The sequence below is a fragment of the Protomyctophum parallelum genome (genome assembly GCF_964188405.1).
Source record: "Protomyctophum parallelum genome assembly, chromosome: 4".
Classification (NCBI taxonomy): domain Eukaryota; kingdom Metazoa; phylum Chordata; class Actinopteri; order Myctophiformes; family Myctophidae; genus Protomyctophum; species Protomyctophum parallelum.
Window position 1 is genome coordinate 57140736 of NC_139700.1, and position 24465 is coordinate 57165200.

Consider the following 24465-nt stretch of genomic DNA (forward strand, 5'->3'; position numbering starts at 1 on the left):
AGAAGAGCCTCCATTGGACTGAAGCCATTAGACGTCTATGTAGAAGATCCTCCATTGGACTGAAGCCATTAGACGTCTATGTAGAAGAGCCTCCATTGGACTGAAGCCATTAGACGTCTATGTAGGAGAGCCTCCATTGGACTGAAGCCATTAGACGTCTATGTAGAAGAGCCTCCATTGGACCGAAGCCAATAGACGTCTATGTAGAAGAGCCTCCATTGGACTGAAGCCATTAGACGTCTATGTAGGAGAGCCTCCATTGGACTGAAGCCATTAGACGTCTATGTAGAAGAGCCTCCATTGGACCGAAGCCATTAGACGTCTATGTAGGAGAGCCTCCATTGGACTGAAGCCATTAGACGTCTATATAGAAGAGCCTCCATTGGACTGAAGCCATTAGACGTCTATGTAGAAGAGCCTCCATTGGACTGAAGCCATTAGACGTCTATCTAGAAGAGCCTCCATTGGACTGAAGCCAATAGAAGTCTATGTAGAAGAGCCTCCATTGGACTGAAGCCATTAGACGTCTATGTAGGAGAGCCTCCATTGGACTGAAGCCAATAGAAGTCTATGTAGGAGAGCCTCCATTGGACTGAAGCCCCTTGAAGTGAGTTGTCAGAATTTTGTCTTACTCTATGTCTCTGCCCCCCCCCCCCCGCCCTAACTGCAAGCCCCCCCAGCCCCCTCTACAATTTACAATTTAGGCATTTAGCAGACGCTCTTGATCCAGAGCGACTTACATTAAGCAAAAACAAAAGCATGGGAATACATCACATAAATAAAAAGTAGTTATCGTGAATCGTGTATAAACTAAGAATGTAACAGTGGAGTATCTATGTCAACTATACATATACTATACTATATTATACATTATACATGTGTACTATGAAGTGCTATGACTACATGAAATGCAATTCTAGTGCTGTCTACGTAACGAGCTATAAGTCTGTCTAAAATACTATCCAAGTCGACATAAAATGCTATCTAAGGGGCTAGGCTAGGGCAAGTGCTACGGGCCATGATGGAGTCTGAAGAGGTGGGTTTTTCAGACTACGGCGGAAGATTGGGCGTTTAGGCTGCTGTTCTGACTGTGATGGGAAGTGCATTCCCGTGACTCTACCTGTGGGTTCCCGGGGGTCTCCTGCGCTGGCATCGGGACCTGGGACCACCACCGCCCTGCTGCTGCCTCCGCTGTCTCCTCACGAACCACTTCTTGGTCCCACTGCCAAACATCTTGACGTAGAGAAGGACCGTCCTGACCCTGAGGATCTTCACAGGAGAGAGAACCATGCTCTAGAACATCTCCATCCAGAGAAGTATCGTCCGGACTCTAAATATCTTCACAGAACGATGGACCATGTTGTTGCAGAGAGGAACCCTACAGCTCCATGTAGAACCAAATGGACCCGTGCAGACTGTAGAACATCTTGACGTTACAGCAGAGCAGAGACGGTTCTGTCGGGAAAGGAGAAGAAGGAGCGCATGTTGTCTGATCAGTCTGCCATGCTCCCTTTGTTGTGGTGTGTGTGTGTGTGTGTGTGTGTGTGTGTGTGTGTGTGTGTGTGTGTGTGTGTGTGTGTGTGTGTGTGTGTGTGTGTGTGTGTGTGTGTGTGTGTGTGTGTGTGTGTGTGTGTCCCAGCCAATCAGCTGCAGAGACAGAGGGAAGGTACTTACAGATCGTTAAGAGGATTAGGACTTCTTAAAATGAACCGTTACAACTACACTGTTCATATACTGCATGGGGGGGGGGGGGGGGGGGGGCAGGGACCCCCTGGGGTTCTTCAGGGAGTTCCAGGGGGTCCCCAGCTAAATGATAGTTTGGAACCAAATGGACCCTTATGGGTCTGTAACTCTGAGAGTGTACAAATGGAACCAAATGGACCCTTATGGGTCTGTAACTCTGAGAGTGTACAAATGGAACCAAATGGACCCTTATGGGTCTGTAACTCTGAGAGTGTACAAATGGAACCAAATGGACCCTTATGGGTCTGTAACTCTGAGAGTGTACAAATGGAACCAAATGGACCCTTATGGGTCTGTAACTCTGAGAGTGTACAAATGGAACCAAATGGACCCTTATGGGTCTGTAACTCTGAGAGTGTACAAATGGAACCAAATGGACCCTTATGGGTCTGTGACTCTGAGAGTGTACAAATGGAACCAAATGGACCCTTATGGGTCTGTAACTCTGAGAGTGTACAAATGGAACCAAATGGACCCTTATGGGTCTGTAACTCTGAGAGTGTATAAATGGAACCAAATGGACCCTTATGGGTCTGTAACTCTGAGAGTGTACAAATGGAACCAAATGGACCCTTACACTCTCAGAGTTAAATTAACATTGATTTTACGATACATTGGGGGTCCCAGAGATGGAAATGGGGGACCGTAGCCTGATTCAGGTCAAACTGGGGGTCCTTGAAATGAAAATGTTGAGTTGTTCAGATGGGGGTCCCTGGTACAACACATGTTCAGATGGGGGTCCCTGGTACAACACATGTTCAGATGGGGGTCCCTGGTACAACACATGTTCAGATGGGGGTCCCTGATACAACACATGTTCAGATGGGGGTCCCTGATACAACACATGTTCAGATGGGGGTCCCTGGTACAACACATGTTCAGATGGGGGTCCCTGGTACAACACATGTTCAGATGGGGGTCCCTGGTACAACACATGTTCATATGGGGGTCCCTGGTACAACACATGTTCACATGGGGGGTCCCTGGTACAACACATGTTCAGATGGGGGTCCCTGGTACAACACATGTTCACATGGGGGGGTCCCTGGTACAACACATGTTCACATGGGGGTCCCTGGTACAACACATGTTCACATGGGGGTCCCTGGTACAACACATGTTCAGATGGGGGTCCCTGGTACAACACATGTTCAGATGGGGGTCCCTGGTACAACACATGTTCAGATGGGGGTCCCTGGTACAACACATGTTCACATGGGGGTCCCTGGTACAACACATGTTCAGATGGGGGTCCCTGGTACAACACATGTTCACATGGGGGTCCCTGGTACAACACATGTTCATATGGGGGTCCCTGGTACAACACATGTTCACATGGGGGTCCCTGGTACAACACATGTTCACATGGGGGTCCCTGGTACAACACATGTTCACATGGGGGTCCCTGGTACAACACATGTTCATATGGGGGTCCCTGGTACAACACATGTTCAGATGGGGGTCCCTGGTACAACACATGTTCACATGGGGGTCCCTGGTACAACACATGTTCACATGGGGGTCCCTGGTACAACACATGTTCATATGGGGGTCCCTGGTACAACACATGTTCAGATGGGGGTCCCTGGTACAACACATGTTCACATGGGGGTCCCTGGTACAACACATGTTCATATGGGGTCCCTGGTACAACACATGTTCAGATGGGGGTCCCTGGTACAACACATGTTCACATGGGGGTCCCTGGTACAACACATGTTCACATGGGGGTCCCTGGTACAACACATGTTCACATGGGGGTCCCTGGTACAACACATGTTCACATGGGGGTCCCTGGTACAACACATGTTCATATGGGGGTCCCTGGTACAACACATGTTCAGATGGGGGTCCCTGGTACAACACATGTTCACATGGGGGTCCCTGGTACAACACATGTTCAGATGGGGGTCCCTGGTACAACACATGTTCAGATGGGGTCCCTGGTACAACACATGTTCAGATGGGGGTCCCTGGTACAACACATGTTCACATGGGGGTCCCTGGTACAACACATGTTCACATGGGGGTCCCTGGTACAACACATGTTCACATGGGGGTCCCTGGTACAACACATGTTCAGATGGGGGTCCCTGGTACAACACATGTTCAGATGGGGGGGCCCTGGTACAACACATGTTCAGATGGGGGGGCCCTGGTACAACACATGTTCACATGGGGGTCCCTGGTACAACACATGTTCATATGGGGGTCCCTGGTACAACACATGTTCAGATGGGGGGGCCCTGGTACAACACATGTTCAGATGGGGGTCCCTGGTACAACACATGTTCATATGGGGGTCCCTGGTACAACACATGTTCAGATGGGGGTCCCTGGTACAACACATGTTCAGATGGGGGGGTCCCTGGTACAGCACATGTTCAGATGGGGGGGCCCTGGTACAACACATGTTCAGATGGGGGTCCCTGGTACAACACATGTTCAGATGGGGGTCCCTGGTACAACACATGTTCACATGGGGGTCCCTGGTACAACACATGTTCAGATGGGGTCCCTGGTACAACACATGTTCAGATGGGGGTCCCTGGTACAACACATGTTCACATGGGGGTCCCTGGTACAACACATGTTCACATGGGGGTCCCTGGTACAACACATGTTCATATGGGGGTCCCTGGTACAACACATGTTCATATGGGGGTCCCTGGTACAACACATGTTCATATGGGGGTCCCTGGTACAACACATGTTCATATGGGGGTCCCTGGTACAACACATGTTCAGATGGGGGTCCCTGGTACAACACATGTTCAGATGGGGGGGCCCTGGTACAACACATGTTCAGATGGGGGGGCCCTGGTACAACACATGTTCACATGGGGGTCCCTGGTACAACACATGTTCATATGGGGGTCCCTGGTACAACACATGTTCAGATGGGGGGGCCCTGGTACAACACATGTTCAGATGGGGGTCCCTGGTACAACACATGTTCACATGGGGGTCCCTGGTACAACACATGTTCATATGGGGGTCCCTGGTACAACACATGTTCAGATGGGGGTCCCTGGTACAACACATGTTCACATGGGGGTCCCTGGTACAACACATGTTCAGATGGGGGTCCCTGGTACAACACATGTTCAGATGGGGTCCCTGGTACAACACATGTTCAGATGGGGGTCCCTGGTACAACACATGTTCACATGGGGGTCCCTGGTACAACACATGTTCACATGGGGGTCCCTGGTACAACACATGTTCACATGGGGGTCCCTGGTACAACACATGTTCAGATGGGGGTCCCTGGTACAACACATGTTCAGATGGGGGGGCCCTGGTACAACACATGTTCAGATGGGGGGGCCCTGGTACAACACATGTTCACATGGGGGTCCCTGGTACAACACATGTTCATATGGGGGTCCCTGGTACAACACATGTTCAGATGGGGGGGCCCTGGTACAACACATGTTCAGATGGGGGTCCCTGGTACAACACATGTTCATATGGGGGTCCCTGGTACAACACATGTTCAGATGGGGGTCCCTGGTACAACACATGTTCAGATGGGGGGGTCCCTGGTACAGCACATGTTCAGATGGGGGGGCCCTGGTACAACACATGTTCAGATGGGGGTCCCTGGTACAACACATGTTCAGATGGGGGTCCCTGGTACAACACATGTTCACATGGGGGTCCCTGGTACAACACATGTTCAGATGGGGTCCCTGGTACAACACATGTTCAGATGGGGGTCCCTGGTACAACACATGTTCACATGGGGGTCCCTGGTACAACACATGTTCACATGGGGGTCCCTGGTACAACACATGTTCATATGGGGGTCCCTGGTACAACACATGTTCATATGGGGGTCCCTGGTACAACACATGTTCATATGGGGGTCCCTGGTACAACACATGTTCATATGGGGGTCCCTGGTACAACACATGTTCAGATGGGGGTCCCTGGTACAACACATGTTCAGATGGGGGGGCCCTGGTACAACACATGTTCAGATGGGGGGGCCCTGGTACAACACATGTTCACATGGGGGTCCCTGGTACAACACATGTTCATATGGGGGTCCCTGGTACAACACATGTTCAGATGGGGGGGCCCTGGTACAACACATGTTCAGATGGGGGTCCCTGGTACAACACATGTTCACATGGGGGTCCCTGGTACAACACATGTTCATATGGGGGTCCCTGGTACAACACATGTTCAGATGGGGGTCCCTGGTACAACACATGTTCAGATGGGGGGGTCCCTGGTACAGCACATGTTCAGATGGGGGGGCCCTGGTACAACACATGTTCAGATGGGGGTCCCTGGTACAACACATGTTCAGATGGGGGGGCCCTGGTACAACACATGTTCAGATGGGGGTCCCTGGTACAACACATGTTCAGATGGGGGTCCCTGGTACAACACATGTTCACATGGGGGTCCCTGGTACAACACATGTTCAGATGGGGTCCCTGGTACAACACATGTTCACATGGGGGTCCCTGGTACAACACATGTTCACATGGGGGGTCCCTGGTACAACACATGTTCATAGGGGTCCCTGGTACAACACATGTTCAGATGGGGGTCCCTGGTACAACACATGTTCAGATGGGGGTCCCTGGTACAACACATGTTCAGATGGGGGTCCCTGGTACAACACATGTTCAGATGGGGGGGTCCCTGGTACAGCACATGTTCACATGGGGGGTCCCTGGTACAACACATGTTCACATGGGGGGTCCCTGGTACAACACATGTTCAGATGGGGGTCCCTGGTACAACACATGTTCAGATGGGGGTCCCTGGTACAACACATGTTCAGATGGGGGTCCCTGGTACAACACATGTTCAGATGGGGGTCCCTGGTACAACACATGTTCAGATGGGGGTCCCTGGTACAACACATGTTCAGATGGGGGTCCCTGGTACAACACATGTTCAGATGGGGGGTCCCTGGTACAACACATGTTCACATGGGGGTCCCTGGTACAACACATGTTCAGATGGGGGTCCCTGGTACAACACATGTTCACATGGGGGTCCCTGGTACAACACATGTTCAGATGGGGGTCCCTGGTACAACACATGTTCACATGGGGGTCCCTGGTACAACACATGTTCAGATGGGGGTCCCTGGTACAACACATGTTCACATGGGGGTCCCTGGTACAACACATGTTCAGATGGGGGGTCCCTGGTACAACACATGTTCAGATGGGGGGTCCCTGGTACAACATATTTTCAGTGTGTGTGTGTGTGTGTGTGTGTGTGTGTGTGTGTGTGTGTGTGTGTGTGTGTGTGTGTGTGTGTGTGTGTGTGTGTGTGTGTGTGTGCGCGTGCGTGCGTGTGTCTGTGTGTGTGTGTGTGTGTGTGTGTGTGTGTGTGTGTGTGTGTGTGTGTGTGTGTGTGTGTGTGTGCGTGCGTGCGTGCGTGCGTGCGTGTCAACGTACAATGACGTGGCCTCAGCCGGTAAACAGGTGTCATGTCTGCTCTTCGCCACCAGAGGACAGCGTGTGACCGTTGATTCTCCACACGGCTCTGAAACGCAAACAAAACATGTGTTATTTTATTTAATGCAGTGGTTCTCAACCAGTGGTCCGGGGACCACCAGTGGTCCTTGAGGGGGTTCCAGGTGGTCCCCAGCTAAATGATGGAGAGTTGCTAACCAAATGGACCCTTATTAGATATTTAACTCTTGTAAAATGATTGTACAATTATTAATTTCACACTCTCAAGAGCAAATATAACCTTTTCTTTTCATTTTAAACATTAATTCTTTCACGTTGTTATAATGATCATTAGACAATTATCCACCTATAAGTCAGAGTTGAGTTTTATTGAACTATAAGATCGGATCTGTTTATTATAAGTATAGAAAAACATTCTATTATAATTTGATTATTATATAGAATACTGCAGATCACATTTCATGTTTGTGACATTTTTATTATGCAACTCAGAGAGTGGAACTGAGAATTAATCATATTCCTCTGACGTTTATTCATTTAACACACGTATAAAACACCTCTAACCACTGCGTTTTCCCAGAGAGTCATTTATTTGTATAAGTAGTCTATGCTGTATATCTCTCTGCAAACATATATATATATATATGTTGTGCCACGTCAGGCACCTCATGAGAGAAGAGTTATTCAATGTTTTCAATTTCTCCAAACATTCTTATTTTACGTGTTTTCTTTAACTGATTTGGATGTTTTATGACCACGTGTTGCTGGAGACCCACTGGAAGGCCTTCAAGGACCCCTGGGGGTCCCCGAGCCACATCTTGTGTATTATAAACAGTTGAAATGGTGGAGTCTCCATAGAGTCATAAAGCACAACAAAACAACATTTATTCCTGCCTCGGAGCAACAGTACAACCAGCCATCTACAAATGAACTTTGATTCATTGTCTATTGACACAGGGTGTGTGTGTGTGTGTGTGTGTGTGTGTGTGTGTGTGTGTGTGTGTGTGTGTGTGTCATTCCTGTTATCTGACGGACATGAATCAAAGTCCATTTCCTTCTATAGTCGTCTCAGCATTTTTCTCAGACTGAAATTTTCTCGTCAGAGACTGAGACATGAAAAACAATCAGAGAGACAAATATCGATCAATCAATAAATAAATAGATCCATTAATGAATAGACGGAGGATCATTTAGACAACCTGGCAGACAGACTGTTATCTGATACCATCTCCACTGAGGTAAGAACACAAAGATTATTATCCCTAAACCCGCTCTCAAAGGGCACCTACGGACGACTGATTAGAAACTGGGCCCCGTAAAACCTGAACCGCTGTGCATCTTTTTCCCTTTATTCTTTTCATTGTATTTTTATTACCAGAAACTATGTTTCTCTGTCACAACCTCCCAGCCCTGGTTTTATTACCATAAACTATGTTTCTCTGTCACAACCTCCCAGCCCTGGTTTTATTACCATAAACTATATGTTTCTCTGTCACAACCTCCCAGCCCTGGTTTTATTACCATAAACTATGTTTCTCTGTCACAACCTCCCAGCCCTGGTTTTAATACCATAAACTATGTTTCTCTGTCACAACCTCCCAGCCCTGGTTTTATTACCATAAACTATGTTTCTCTGTCACAACCTCCCAGCCCTGGTTTTATTACCATAAACTATGTTTCTCTGTCACAACCTCCCAGCCCTGGTTTTAATACCATAAACTATGTTTCTCTGTCACAACCTCCCAGCCCTGGTTTTATTACCATAAACTATGTTTCTCTGTCACAACCTCCCAGCCCTGGTTTTATTACCATAAACTATGTTTCTCTGTCACAACCTCCCAGCCCTGGTTTTATTACCATAAACTATGTTTCTCTGTCACAACCTCCCAGCCCTGGTTTTAATACCATAAACTATGTTTCTCTGTCACATCCTCCCAGCCCTGGTTTTATTACCATAAACTATGTTTCTCTGTCACAAACTCCCAGCCCTGGTTTTATTACCAAACTATGTTTCTCTGTCACAACCTCCCAGCCCTGGTTTTAATACCATAAACTATGTTTCTCTGTCACAACCTCCCAGCCCTGGTTTTATTACCATAAACTATGTTTCTCTGTCACAACCTCCCAGCCCTGGTTTTATTACCATAAACTATGTTTCTCTGTCACATCCTCCCAGCCCTGGTTTTATTACCATAAACTATGTTTCTCTGTCACAACCTCCCAGCCGTGGTTTTCGTTTGTTTCCGACGTTCTGTTCTTGGTTCACTCAATGTGTTTAGTTATGGCTTCCCTTTAGCTCCAGGTAGCTCATAGCATTAGCTCCAGGTAGCTCATAGCATTAGCTCCAGTTAGCTCATAGCATTAGCTCCAGTTAGCTCATAGCATTAGCTCCAGTTAGAGTTATATCAAATGTAGTCCAGGTGTGTTCAAGCACCTGGAAAAAAGTGCTTAAACTAATAGCACTAATACATAACAACCAGACCAAGGGCTCTAATGAAGTACTGTCACCTCATAAACACATGACATAACAACCACACCAAGGGCTCTAATGAAGTACTGTCACCTCATAAACACATGACATAACAACCACACCAAGGGCTCTAATAGTACTGTCACCTCATAAACACATGACATAACAACCACACCAAGGGCTCTAATAGTACTGTCACCTCATAAACACATGACATAACAACCACACCAAGGGCTCTAATGAAGTATTGTCACCTCATAAACACATGACATAACAACCACACCAAGGGCTCTAATGAAGTACTGTCACCTCATAAACACATGACATAACAACCACACCAAGGGCTCTAATGAAGTACTGTCACCTCATAAACACATGACATAACAACCACACCAAGGGCTCTAATGAAGTACTGTCACCTCATAAACACATGACATAACAACCACACCAAGGGCTCTAATGAAGTACTGTCACCTCATAAACACATGACATTACAACCACACCAAGGGCTCTAATGAAGTACTGTCACCTCATAGACACATGACATAACAACCACACCGAGGGCTCTAATGAAGTACTGTCACCTCATAAACACATGACATAACAACCACACCAAGGGCTCTAATAGTACTGTCACCTCATAAACACATGACATAACAACCACACCAAGGGGTCTAATGAAGTACTGTCACCTCATAAACACATGACATAACAACCACACCAAGGGCTCTAATGAAGTACTGTCACCTCATAAACACATGACATAACAACCACACCAAGGGCTCTAATAGTACTGTCACCTCATAAACAAATGAGAAAATGGAACAAATACAAAACTCACGGCACTCCATCTTTAATGTTAATATTAATACTACAACCAGAAATTTTTAAGACACAGCTTAAGACTCACCTTTTTACTCTTGCTTTTAGTTGAGTTTTAAAATATCTGTTCTTATCTTTGTACCACTGCCTGTCTGATTTGACACTGCATTATTGTCCTATTGTTTTAACTGCATGCCTGTTTTAATGCTGTTTTGTTTTGCTTTGCTTTTGTTTTTATTATCTTTTCTGCTCTGTAAAGCACTTTGAGCTACATGTATGTATGAAAGGTGCTATATAAATAAAGTTTATTATTATTGTTAATGTTATTGTTATTATTACTACTATTGATACTCATAATGTTACTGTTGTTGTTTTGTCTTGTAGAATTCCTCCGGTGTAACGACAGCCTCAGAGAACATTCCAGATCGGGGAGCGTCAGGGAGCGGCAGACCAAAATGGCTTCCCGTTTGACTTGTCAGGAAGAGGATCTGAGCTGTCCCGTGTGTCATGGCATCTTTAAACGTCCCGTCGTGCTGTCCTGTGGACACAGCTTCTGCAAAGACTGCCTGCAGGAATGGTGGACGGAAAGACCAACAAGGGAATGTCCCGTTTGTCAGAGGAGATCCTCCAAGGATAATCCTCTCACAAACTTTGTTCTGAAGAACCTGTGTGAGAAGCTCTTGGAGGAGAAAGGCCGGAGCTCATCGTCGCTGAGCTCGGAGGTCCTCTGCAGCGCACACGGCGAGAAGCTCAAGCTCTTCTGTCTGGACGACCAACAGCTGGCGTGTCTCGTGTGTCGCGACTCAAAGAAACACGCCGGACACAAGTTCTTACCCGTTGACGAAGCGTCTGGACGTTGCAAACAGAAGGTCCAGGAATCACTGGAGCCTTTAAAGGATAAACTGAAGGTCTTTGATAAAGTTAAAACAAATTACGACATAACAGAAGAACACATGAAGGTTCAGGCCAGGAACACAGAGAAGCAGATCAAGGAACAGTTTGAGAATCTCCGTCGGTTCCTACAGGAGGAAGAGGAGGCCAGGATGGCCGCTCTGCGGGAGGAAGAGACTCAGAAGAGTCAGGAGATGAAGGAGAGGATTGAGGCTCTGAGCAGAGAAATGGAAACCCTCTCCAACGCAATCCAAGCTGCTGAGGACCAGCTGAGAGCCGACGACCACGTCTCATTCCTGCAGAACTACAAGACCACCATGGAGGGAGTCCAGCTCACCCTGCAGGACCCACCGCCGCTCTCAGGAGGAGCGCTGATAGACCAGGCCAAACACCTGAAGAACCTGACCTTCAGAGTCTGGGACAAGATGAAGGACATTGTCTCCTACACTCCTGTCGTCCTGGACCCCAACACTGCTAGTCCATGGCTTGTGCTGTCTGATGATCTGACCAGTGTGAGATGTGAAGGAGAGAAGCAGCAGCTTCCTGACAACACAGAGAGGTTTGGCTCGTCCAATGTTCAGGGTTCTGAGGGCTTTGACTCAGGGTCTCACAGCTGGGATGTTGAGGTTGGAGACAATACATTCTGGGAGGTAGGTGTGTGTGAGGAGTCGTACGGGAGGGAGGGAGACTCAGGGAGAGGATGCTGGAGTATAGAGTTATATATGGATGAATACAAAGCACTCTACTTACCAGGACATGATGGTTATGATTATCAGAGGACTGTTCTCTCAGTGAATCAGAAACCCCGGAGGATCAGAGTCCAGCTGGACTGGGACAGAGGACAGCTGTCCTTCTCTGATCCTGATTCTAACACACACCTGCACACCTTCACACACACCTTCACTGAGACACTGTTTCCATACATTTATAATGATGATGATGGTGATGGTCCGTCTCTGAAGATGTTACCAGGGAAGATCTGTGTCACTCTGGAAAACCACAGTTAGAACGTCTGGCGTCCAATAAAAACACCTCCAGAATATATTGATTAAAGGTATATCGTTTTATGGCAGGTCATTAATTATTAATTATTATTATTTAATAATTATTAATATTATTTTAAATGGTTTGCAGTGATTATTTAATTGATTTTTTCGTTCAGTTACAAAATGATAAGAGCGCCCATCACTTCACACAGGTGTGATTTTTGAGGCTTGCTAGCCCCTCCCATGCCCTGCTTGTGTGTGTGTGTGTGTGTGTGTGTGTGTGTGTGTGTGTCATAGCAATGATCTGATTGGTTGAGCATGGAATGTGATGTATGATGATGTGAGCTCCTCTCACTTCACACAAGTGTGATTTTTATTTAATATTTTTATTCACTAACCATGTGATCCCTATAGTATCTATTGTGATCAATATTAACATTGGAGAACACTGTGTAGTGTTTAAATGATCAGTTTGTAATTATAATTACTGGTGTAATGGTGACATGTTTGATAAATATGATTATTACTGATAACATGTTTTATATTGAACTGTTTGTCATTTATGGATCAGGATTAATTCTATAGTTTCTATGTGATGATGATGATGATGATGATGATGAAGATGATTATTTGATCTTATTAAAGATGATGAGAATAAAGTGAGTCAGACGTGTGTTTGTAACCGTCAACAATGAAAAAGGAATTAAAATAAATTAAAAAAAGTAATTTTAAAGTAATTAAAAACACAGTCTCCTCACATATTAGGAGGGCAGCATCAGTCCAGAACCAAGGATGGGGGTTTTCAATCAATATTCTCAGATCCATCATGGTTAAAATGGAGCTTTATGCCGCACACACACACACACCCTCACACACACACACCCTCACACACACACACACACACACACACACACACACACACACACACACACACACACACACACACACACACACACACACACACACACACACACACACACACACACACACACACACACACACACGTGCGTGTGCTACATAACATACATCAGAGGTTCCCGACCTTTCACGTGAAGGACCCCCAAATTGACACTAATTAGCACAGACCCCCTGGAATTCCCTCAAGGACCCCTGGAGGTCCCCGGACCCCCTGGAACTCCCTCAAGGACCCCTGGAGGTCCTCGGACCCCCTGGAACTCCCTCAAGGACCCCTGGGGGTCCCCGGACCCCTGGAACTCCCTCAAGGATCCCTGGGGGTCCCCGGACCCCCTGGAACTCCCTCAAGGATTTATTACATTGCGATATGTTTATCTTGTTTATAGTTGATCAAACAGAAATACTTCAATTGGACTCAAAGTCTCTTCAAAATGTAAATGAAAATGTTCACTTCAGATTTCACCCCTGCAATGTCCCTTTAAAGGTGTCCCAGAGTCAATTAAAGTATCCCAAAGTAATCCCCAAAAGGTAATCTGAGCATTCCAAACGTTGCAGATCTTCTCTTTTGTTAAATAAAGTAGTCCAAAAGTTATAAAACCAAAAGACAATGCAGCTCACTGGAAACATAAGAGGGATATCCTCCTTACCTTAACCTTTAAGTCAGAATGCAGCTCACTGGAAACATAAGAGGTATATCCTCCTTACCTTAACCTTTAAGTCAGAATGCAGCTCACTGGAAACATAAGAGGGATATCCTCCTTACCTTAACCTTTAAGTCAGAATGCAGCTCACTGGAAACATCAGAGGGATATCCTCCTTACCTTAACCTTTAAGTCAGAACGCAGCTCACTGGAAACATAAGAGGGATATCCTCCTTACCTTAAGCTTTAAGTCAGAATGCAGCTCACTGGAAACATAAGAGGGATATCCTCCTCATCTTAACCTTTAAGTCAGGATGCAGCTCACTGGAAACATAAGAGGTTTATCCTCCTTACCTTAAGCTTTAAGTCAGAACGCAGCTCACTGGAAACATAAGAGGTATATCCTCCTTACCTTAACCTTTAAGTCAGAATGCAGCTCACTGGAAACATAAGAGGGATATCCTCCTCCTTACCTTAACCTTTAAGTCAGAATGCAGCTCACTGGAAACATAAGAGGGATATCCTCCTCATCTTAACCTTTAAGTCAGAATGCAGCTCACTGGAAACATAAGAGGGATATCCTCCTTACCTTAACCTTTAAGTCAGAATGCAGCTCACTGGAAACATAAGAGGGATATCCTCCTCATCTTAACCTTTAAGTCAGAATGCAGCTCACTGGAAACATAAGAGGGATATCCTCCTTACCTTAACCTTTAAGTCAGAATGCAGCTCACTGGAAACATAAGAGGGATATCCTCCTTACCTTAACCTTTAAGTCAGAATGCAGCTCACTGGAAACATAAGAGGGATATCCTCCTTACCTTAACCTTTAAGTCAGAATGCAGCTCACTGGAAACATAAGAGGGATATCCTCCTTACCTTAACCTTTAAGTCAGAATGCAGCTCACTGGAAACATCAGAGGGATATCCTCCTTACCTTAACCTTTAAGTCAGAATGCAGCTCACTGGAAACATAAGAGGGATATCCTCCTTACCTTAACCTTTAAGTCAGAATGCAGCTCACTGGAAACATAAGAGGGATATCCTCCTTATCTTAACCTTTAAGTCAGAATGCAGCTCACTGGAAACATAAGAGGGATATCCTCCTTACCTTAACCTTTAAGTCAGAATGCAGCTCACTGGAAACATCAGAGGGATATCCTCCTTACCTTAACCTTTAAGTCAGAATGCAGCTCACTGGAAACATAAGAGGGATATCCTCCTCATCTTAACCTTTAAGTCAGAATGCAGCTCACTGGAAACATAAGAGGGATATCCTCCTTACCTTAACCTTTAAGTCAGAATGCAGCTCACTGGAAACATAAGAGGGATATCCTCCTTACCTTAACCTTTAAGTCAGAATGCAGCTCACTGGAAACATAAGAGGGATATCCTCCTCATCTTAACCTTTAAGTCAGAATGCAGCTCACTGGAAACATAAGAGGGATATCCTCCTTACCTTAACCTTTAAGTCAGGATGCAGCTCACTGGAAACATAAGAGGGATATCCTCCTTACCTTAACCTTTAAGTCAGGATGCAGCTCACTGGAAACATAAGAGGGATATCCTCCTTACCTTAACCTTTAAGTCAGAATGCAGCTCACTGGAAACATAAGAGGGATATCCTCCTCATCTTAACCTTTAAGTCAGAATGCAGCTCACTGGAAACATAAGAGGGATATCCTCCTTACCTTAACCTTTAAGTCAGAATGCAGCTCACTGGAAACATAAGAGGGATATCCTCCTTACCTTAACCTTTAAGTCAGAATGCAGCTCACTGGAAACATAAGAGGGATATCCTCCTTACCTTAACCTTTAAGTCAGAATGCAGCTCACTGGAAACATAAGAGGGATATCCTCCTCCTTACCTTAACCTTTAAGTCAGAATGCAGCTCACTGGAAACATAAGAGGGATATCCTCCTCATCTTAACCTTTAAGTCAGAATGCAGCTCACTGGAAACATAAGAGGGATATCCTCCTTACCTTAACCTTTAAGTCAGAATGCAGCTCACTGGAAACATAAGAGGGATATCCTCCTCATCTTAACCTTTAAGTCAGAATGCAGCTCACTGGAAACATAAGAGGGATATCCTCCTTACCTTAACCTTTAAGTCAGAATGCAGCTCACTGGAAACATAAGAGGGATATCCTCCTTACCTTAACCTTTAAGTCAGAATGCAGCTCACTGGAAACATAAGAGGGATATCCTCCTTACCTTAACCTTTAAGTCAGAATGCAGCTCACTGGAAACATAAGAGGGATATCCTCCTTACCTTAACCTTTAAGTCAGAATGCAGCTCACTGGAAACATCAGAGGGATATCCTCCTTACCTTAACCTTTAAGTCAGAATGCAGCTCACTGGAAACATAAGAGGGATATCCTCCTTACCTTAACCTTTAAGTCAGAATGCAGCTCACTGGAAACATAAGAGGGATATCCTCCTTATCTTAACCTTTAAGTCAGAATGCAGCTCACTGGAAACATAAGAGGGATATCCTCCTTACCTTAACCTTTAAGTCAGAATGCAGCTCACTGGAAACATAAGAGGGATATCCTCCTTACCTTAACCTTTAAGTCAGAATGCAGCTCACTGGAAACATAAGAGGGATATCCTCCTTACCTTAACCTTTAAGTCAGAATGCAGCTCACTGGAAACATAAGAGGGATATCCTCCTCATCTTAACCTTTAAGTCAGAATGCAGCTCACTGGAAACATAAGAGGGATATCCTCCTCATCTTAACCTTTAAGTCAGGATGCAGCTCACTGGAAACATAAGAGGGATATCCTCCTTACCTTAACCTTTAAGTCAGAATGCAGCTCACTGGAAACATAAGAGGGATATCCTCCTTACCTTAACCTTTAAGTCAGAATGCAGCTCACTGGAAACATAAGAGGGATATCCTCCTTACCTTAACCTTTAAGTCAGAACGCAGCTCACTGGAAACATAAGAGGGATATCCTCCTTACCTTAACCTTTAAGTCAGAATGCAGCTCACTGGAAACATAAGAGGGATATCCTCCTTACCTTAACCTTTAAGTCAGAACGCAGCTCACTGGAAACATAAGAGGGATATCCTCCTTACCTTAACCTTTAAGTCAGAATGCAGCTCACTGGGAACATAAGAGGGATATCCTCCTTACCTTAACCTTTAAGTCAGAATGCAGCTCACTGGAAACATAAGAGGGATATCCTCCTTACCTTAACCTTTAAGTCAGAACGCAGCTCACTGGAAACATAAGAGGGATATCCTCCTCATCTTAACCTTTAAGTCAGAATGCAGCTCACTGGAAACATAAGAGGGATATCCTCCTTACCTTAACCTTTAAGTCAGAATGCAGCTCACTGGAAACATAAGAGGGATATCCTCCTTACCTTAACCTTTAAGTCAGAATGCAGCTCACTGGAAACATAAGAGGGATATCCTCCTTACCTTAACCTTTAAGTCAGAATGCAGCTCACTGGAAACATAAGAGGGATATCCTCCTTACCTTAACCTTTAAGTCAGAATGCAGCTCACTGGAAACATAAGAGGGATATCCTCCTCACCTTAACCTTTAAGTCAGAATGCAGCTCACTGGAAACATAAGAGGGATAATATCCTCCTTACCTTAACCTTTAAGTCAGAATGCAGCTCACTGGAAACATAAGAGGTATATCCTCCTCACCTTAACCTTTAAGTCAGAATGCAGCTCACTGGAAACATAAGAGGGATATCCTCCTTACCTTAACCTTTAAGTCAGAATGCAGCTCACTGGAAACATAAGAGGGATATCCTCCTTACCTTAACCTTTAAGTCAGAATGCAGCTCACTGGAAACATAAGAGGGATATCCTCCTTACCTTAACCTTTAAGTCAGAATGCAGCTCACTGGAAACATAAGAGGGATAATATCCTCCTTACCTTAACCTTTAAGTCAGAATGCAGCTCACTGGAAACATAAGAGGGATATCCTCCTCCTTACCTTAACCTTTAAGTCAGAATGCAGCTCACTGGAAACATAAGAGGGATATCCTCCTCCTTACCTTAACCTTTAAGTCAGAATGCAGCTCACTGGAAACATAAGAGGTATATCCTCCTTACCTTAACCTTTAAGTCAGAATGCAGCTCACTGGAAACATAAGAGGGATATCCTCCTTACCTTAACCTTTAAGTCAGAATGCAGCTCACTGGAAACATAAGAGGATATCCTCCTTACCTTAACCTTTAAGTCAGAATGCAGCTCACTGGAAACATAAGAGGGATATCCTCCTTATCTTAACCTTTAAGTCAGAATGCAGCTCACTGGAAACATAAGAGGGATAATATCATCCTTACCTTAACCTTTAAGTCAGAATGCAGCTCACTGGAAACATAAGAGGGATATCCTCCTCCTTACCTTAACCTTTAAGTCAGAATGCAGCTCACTGGAAACATAAGAGGGATATCCTCCTCCTTACCTTAACCTTTAAGTCAGAATGCAGCTCACTGGAAACATAAGAGGTATATCCTCCTTACCTTAACCTTTAAGTCAGAATGCAGCTCACTGGAAACATAAGAGGGATATCCTCCTTACCTTAACCTTTAAGTCAGAATGCAGCTCACTGGAAACATAAGAGGATATCCTCCTTACCTTAACCTTTAAGTCAGAATGCAGCTCACTGGAAACATAAGAGGTATATCCTCCTCATCTTAACCTTTAAGTCAGAATGCAGCTCACTGGAAACATAAGAGGTATATCCTCCTCATCTTAACCTTTAAGTCAGAATGCAGCTCACTGGAAACATAAGAGGGATATCCTCCTTACCTTAACCTTTAAGTCAGAATGCAGCTCACTGGAAACATCAGAGGTATATCCTCCTTACCTTAACCTTTAAGTCAGGATGCAGCTCACTGGAAACATAAGAGGGATATCCTCCTTACCTTAACCTTTAAGTCAGAATGCAGCTCACTGGAAACATAAGAGGGATATCCTCCTTACCTTAACCTTTAAGTCAGAATGCAGCTCACTGGAAACATAAGAGGGATATCCTCCTTACCTTAACCTTTAAGTCAGAATGCAGCTCACTGGAAACATAAGAGGGATATCCTCCTTACCTTAACCTTTAAGTCAGAATGCAGCTCACTGGAAACATAAGAGGGATATCCTCCTTACCTTAACCTTTAAGTCAGAATGCAGCTCACTGGAAACATAAGAGGGATTATCCTCCTTACCTTAACCTTTAAGTCAGAATGCAGCTCACTGGAAACATAAGAGGGATAATATCCTCCTTACCTTAACCTTTAAGTCAGAATGCAGCTCACTGGAAACATAAGAGGGATATCCTCCTCCTTACCTTAACCTTTAAGTCAGAATGCAGCTCACTGGAAACATAAGAGGGATATCCTCCTTACCTTAACCTTTAAGTCAGAATGCAGCTCACTGGAAACATAAGAGGGATATCCTCCTTATCTTAACCTTTAAGTCAGAATGCAGCTCACTGGAAACATAAGAGGGATATCCTCCTTACCTTAACCTTTAAGTCAGAATGCAGCTCACTGGAAACATAAGAGGGATAATATCCTCCTTACCTTAACCTTTAAGTCAGAATGCAGCTCACTGGAAACATAAGAGGGATATCCTCCTTACCTTAACCTTTAAGTCAGAATGCAGCTCACTGGAAACATAAGAGGTATATCCTCCTCATCTTAACCTTTAAGTCAGAATGCAGCTCACTGGAAACATAAGAGGGATATCCTCCTTATCTTAACCTTTAAGTCAGAATGCAGCTCACTGGAAACATAAGAGGGATATCCTCCTTACCTTAACCTTTAAGTCAGAATGCAGCTCACTGGAAACATAAGAGGGATATCCTCCTTACCTTAACCTTTAAGTCAGAATGCAGCTCACTGGAAACATAAGAGGGATATCCTCCTCATCTTAACCTTTAAGTCAGAATGCAGCTCACTGGAAACATAAGAGGGATATCCTCCTTACCTTAACCTTTAAGTCAGAATGCAGCTCACTGGAAACATAAGAGGGATATCCTCCTTACCTTAACCTTTAAGTCAGGATGCAGCTCACTGGAAACATAAGAGGGATATCCTCCTTACCTTAACCTTTAAGTCAGGATGCAGCTCACTGGAAACATAAGAGGGATATCCTCCTTACCTTAACCTTTAAGTCAGGATGCAGCTCACTGGAAACATAAGAGGGATATCCTCCTTACCTTAACCTTTAAGTCAGGATGCAGCTCACTGGAAACATAAGAGGGATATCCTCCTCCTTACCTTAACCTTTAAGTCAGAATGCAGCTCACTGGAAACATAAGAGGTATATCCTCCTCATCTTAACCTTTAAGTCAGAATGCAGCTCACTGGAAACATAAGAGGGATATCCTCCTTACCTTAACCTTTAAGTCAGAATGCAGCTCACTGGAAACATAAGAGGGATATCCTCCTCATCTTAACCTTTAAGTCAGAATGCAGCTCACTGGAAACATAAGAGGGATATCCTCCTTACCTTAACCTTTAAGTCAGAATGCAGCTCACTGGAAACATAAGAGGGATAATATCCTCACCTTAACCTTTAAGTCAGAATGCAGCTCACTGGAAACATAAGAGGGATATCCTCCTTACCTTAACCTTTAAGTCAGAATGCAGCTCACTGGAAACATAAGAGGGATATCCTCCTTACCTTAACCTTTAAGTCAGAATGCGGCTCACTGGAAACATCAGAGGGATATCCTCCTCATCTTAACCTTTAAGTCAGAATGCGGCTCACTGGAAACATAAGAGGGATATCCTCCTTACCTTAACCTTTAAGTCAGAATGCGGCTCACTGGAAACATCAGAGGGATATCCTCCTCATCTTAACCTTTAAGTCAGAATGCAGCTCACTGGAAACATAAGAGGGATATCCTCCTTACCTTAACCTTTAAGTCAGAATGCAGCTCACTGGAAACATAAGAGGGATAATATCCTCACCTTAACCTTTAAGTCAGGATGCAGCTCACTGGAAACATAAGAGGGATATCCTCCTTACCTTAACCTTTAAGTCAGGATGCAGCTCACTGGAAACATAAGAGGGATATCCTCCTCCTTACCTTAACCTTTAAGTCAGAATGCAGCTCACTGGAAACATAAGAGGTATATCCTCCTCATCTTAACCTTTAAGTCAGAATGCAGCTCACTGGAAACATAAGAGGGATATCCTCCTTACCTTAACCTTTAAGTCAGAATGCAGCTCACTGGAAACATAAGAGGGATATCCTCCTCATCTTAACCTTTAAGTCAGAATGCAGCTCACTGGAAACATAAGAGGGATATCCTCCTTACCTTAACCTTTAAGTCAGAATGCAGCTCACTGGAAACATAAGAGGGATATCCTCCTCCTCACCTTAACCTTTAAGTCAGAATGCAGCTCACTGGAAACATAAGAGGGATATCCTCCTTACCTTAACCTTTAAGTCAGGATGCAGCTCACTGGAAACATAAGAGGGATATCCTCCTTACCTTAACCTTTAAGTCAGGATGCAGCTCACTGGAAACATAAGAGGGATATCCTCCTCCTTACCTTAACCTTTAAGTCAGAATGCAGCTCACTGGAAACATAAGAGGTATATCCTCCTCATCTTAACCTTTAAGTCAGAATGCAGCTCACTGGAAACATAAGAGGGATATCCTCCTTACCTTAACCTTTAAGTCAGAATGCAGCTCACTGGAAACATAAGAGGGATATCCTCCTCATCTTAACCTTTAAGTCAGAATGCAGCTCACTGGAAACATAAGAGGGATATCCTCCTTACCTTAACCTTTAAGTCAGAATGCAGCTCACTGGAAACATAAGAGGGATATCCTCCTTACCTTAACCTTTAAGTCAGAATGCAGCTCACTGGAAACATAAGAGGGATATCCTCCTTATCTTAACCTTTAAGTCAGAATGCAGCTCACTGGAAACATAAGAGGGATATCCTCCTCACCTTAACCTTTAAGTCAGAATGCAGCTCACTGGAAACATAAGAGGTATATCCTCCTCCTCACCTTAACCTTTAAGTCAGAATGCAGCTCACTGGAAACATAAGAGGGATATCCTCCTTACCTTAACCTTTAAGTCAGAATGCAGCTCACTGGAAACATAAGAGGTATATCCTCCTTACCTTAACCTTTAAGTCAGAATGCAGCTCACTGGAAACATAAGAGGGATATCCTCCTCCTCACCTTAACCTTTAAGTCAGAATGCAGCTCACTGGAAACATAAGAGGGATATCCTCCTCCTCACCTTAACCTTTAAGTCAGAATGCAGCTCACTGGAAACATAAGAGGGATATCCTCCTTACCTTAACCTTTAAGTCAGAATGCAGCTCACTGGAAACATAAGAGGGATATCCTCCTTACCTTAACCTTTAAGTCAGAATGCAGCTCACTGGAAACATAAGAGGGATATCCTCCTTATCTTAACCTTTAAGTCAGAATGCAGCTCACTGGAAACATAAGAGGGATATCCTCCTCATCTTAACCTTTAAGTCAGAATGCAGCTCACTGGAAACATAAGAGGGATATCCTCCTTACCTTAACCTTTAAGTCAGAATGCAGCTCACTGGAAACATAAGAGGGATATCCTCCTTACCTTAACCTTTAAGTCAGAATGCAGCTCACTGGAAACATAAGAGGGATATCCTCCTTATCTTAACCTTTAAGTCAGAATGCAGCTCACTGGAAACATAAGAGGGATATCCTCCTCACCTTAACCTTTAAGTCAGAATGCAGCTCACTGGAAACATAAGAGGGATATCCTCCTTACCTTAACCTTTAAGTCAGAATGCAGCTCACTGGAAACATAAGAGGGATATCCTCCTTACCTTAACCTTTAAGTCAGGATGCAGCTCACTGGAAAAATAAGAGGGATATCCTCCTTATCTTAACCTTTAAGTCAGAATGCAGCTCACTGGAAACATAAGAGGGATATCCTCCTTACCTTAACCTTTAAGTCAGAATGCAGCTCACTGGAAACATAAGAGGGATATCCTCCTCACCTTAACCTTTAAGTCAGAATGCAGCTCACTGGAAACATAAGAGGGATATCCTCCTCATCTTAACCTTTAAGTCAGAATGCAGCTCACTGGAAACATAAGAGGGATATCCTCCTTATCTTAACCTTTAAGTCAGAATGCAGCTCACTGGAAACATAAGAGGGATATCCTCCTTACCTTAACCTTTAAGTCAGAATGCAGCTCACTGGAAACATAAGAGGGATATCCTCCTTACCTTAACCTTTAAGTCAGAATGCAGCTCACTGGAAACATAAGAGGGATATCCTCCTTACCTTAACCTTTAAGTCAGAATGCAGCTCACTGGAAACATAAGAGGGATATCCTCCTTACCTTAACCTTTAAGTCAGGAGTCCTCGGCTGGTTCCTTTCTTCACAAACACTGGATTGTTTGTTTAGAGTTCAAATCTTCAGAAATGACCCACCAAACTTTACTGCTTCACACACGTACAGTTCTCCTGTCTAACTGCGTATCGGTTTCAGTGCAGTTCTCCTACTGACTTAGTGTTGTATTAAAAACAGTAACCACCACAACAAACATCCAACACCCCCAAAATGGAACCCAGGCTCGGCGCCTCACTTCCTGTTCCTTTATAGCTTCCTGATGGTTCACTTCCTGGAAGTGGAACTATTCCTCATGGAACTATTGCTCACATGTTTCTTTTCACCACAGCGCCCCCTAGCTATGATCAACAGAAAATGTCACTGACAATCCATGGTTCAACTACACAAGAACACATTATATTATATTCTACCTATACATTTCAAGGTTAAATATTCAATAATAGTTTCAACCAGTGTTGTTTTTGGCAGCAAGTTTCTATTTCAGTTTTAGTCATAGTCACTTGAATGGTTTTTATTTAGTTTTAGTCACATTTTAGTCACCTGGAATGTTTTAGTCTAGTTTTAGTCGACTAAATATCATAAGATTTTAGTCGACTAAATCTACAGGTGATTTATGTTTTTACATTTGCTGAAAAAAATAGCAGATCTACAAGCTCACAATGCGTCCCGCTGTGACGCGTTGTGAGCTTGTAGATCGGCTATTTCCAGCATGCAACCAAGTGTAAAATTACTTATACTGGATCTCTTGTCCACTAGCTCCTTCCTAACATTTTGAAATGTACCCATTCTACATACTGTGAAATATAATGAAATGTACCCATTCTACATACTGTGAAATATAATGAAATGTACCCATTCTACATACTGTGAAATATAATGAAATGTACCCATTCTACATACTGTGAAATATAATGAAATGTACCCATTCTACATACTGTGAAATATAATGAAATGTACCCATTCTACATACTGTGAAATATAATGAAATGTACCCATTCTACATACTGTGAAATATAATGAAATGTACCCATTCTTCATACTGTGAAATATAATGAAATGTACCCATTCTACATACTGTGAAATAATGAAATGTACCCATTCTACATACTGTGAAATATAATGAAATGTACCCATTCTACATACTGTGAAATATAATTAAATGTACCCATTCTACATACTGTGAAATATAATGA

General features: G+C 44.2%; 1 protein-coding gene across 1 annotated transcript; it reads left to right on the forward strand.

Annotated features, from left to right (window-relative positions):
• Positions 1-10940: 10940 nt before the first annotated feature.
• Positions 10941-12383, forward strand: LOC310857302 (zinc-binding protein A33-like; the record flags this gene model as incomplete). The annotated part of the gene is made up of 2 exons (XM_083762915.1): positions 10941-12002; positions 12153-12383. The coding sequence occupies 2 exons, from the start codon at positions 10941-10943 to the stop codon at positions 12381-12383; spliced, it is 1293 nt and encodes a 430-aa protein (XP_083619041.1).
• Between the last annotated feature and the right edge of the window lie 12082 nt (positions 12384-24465).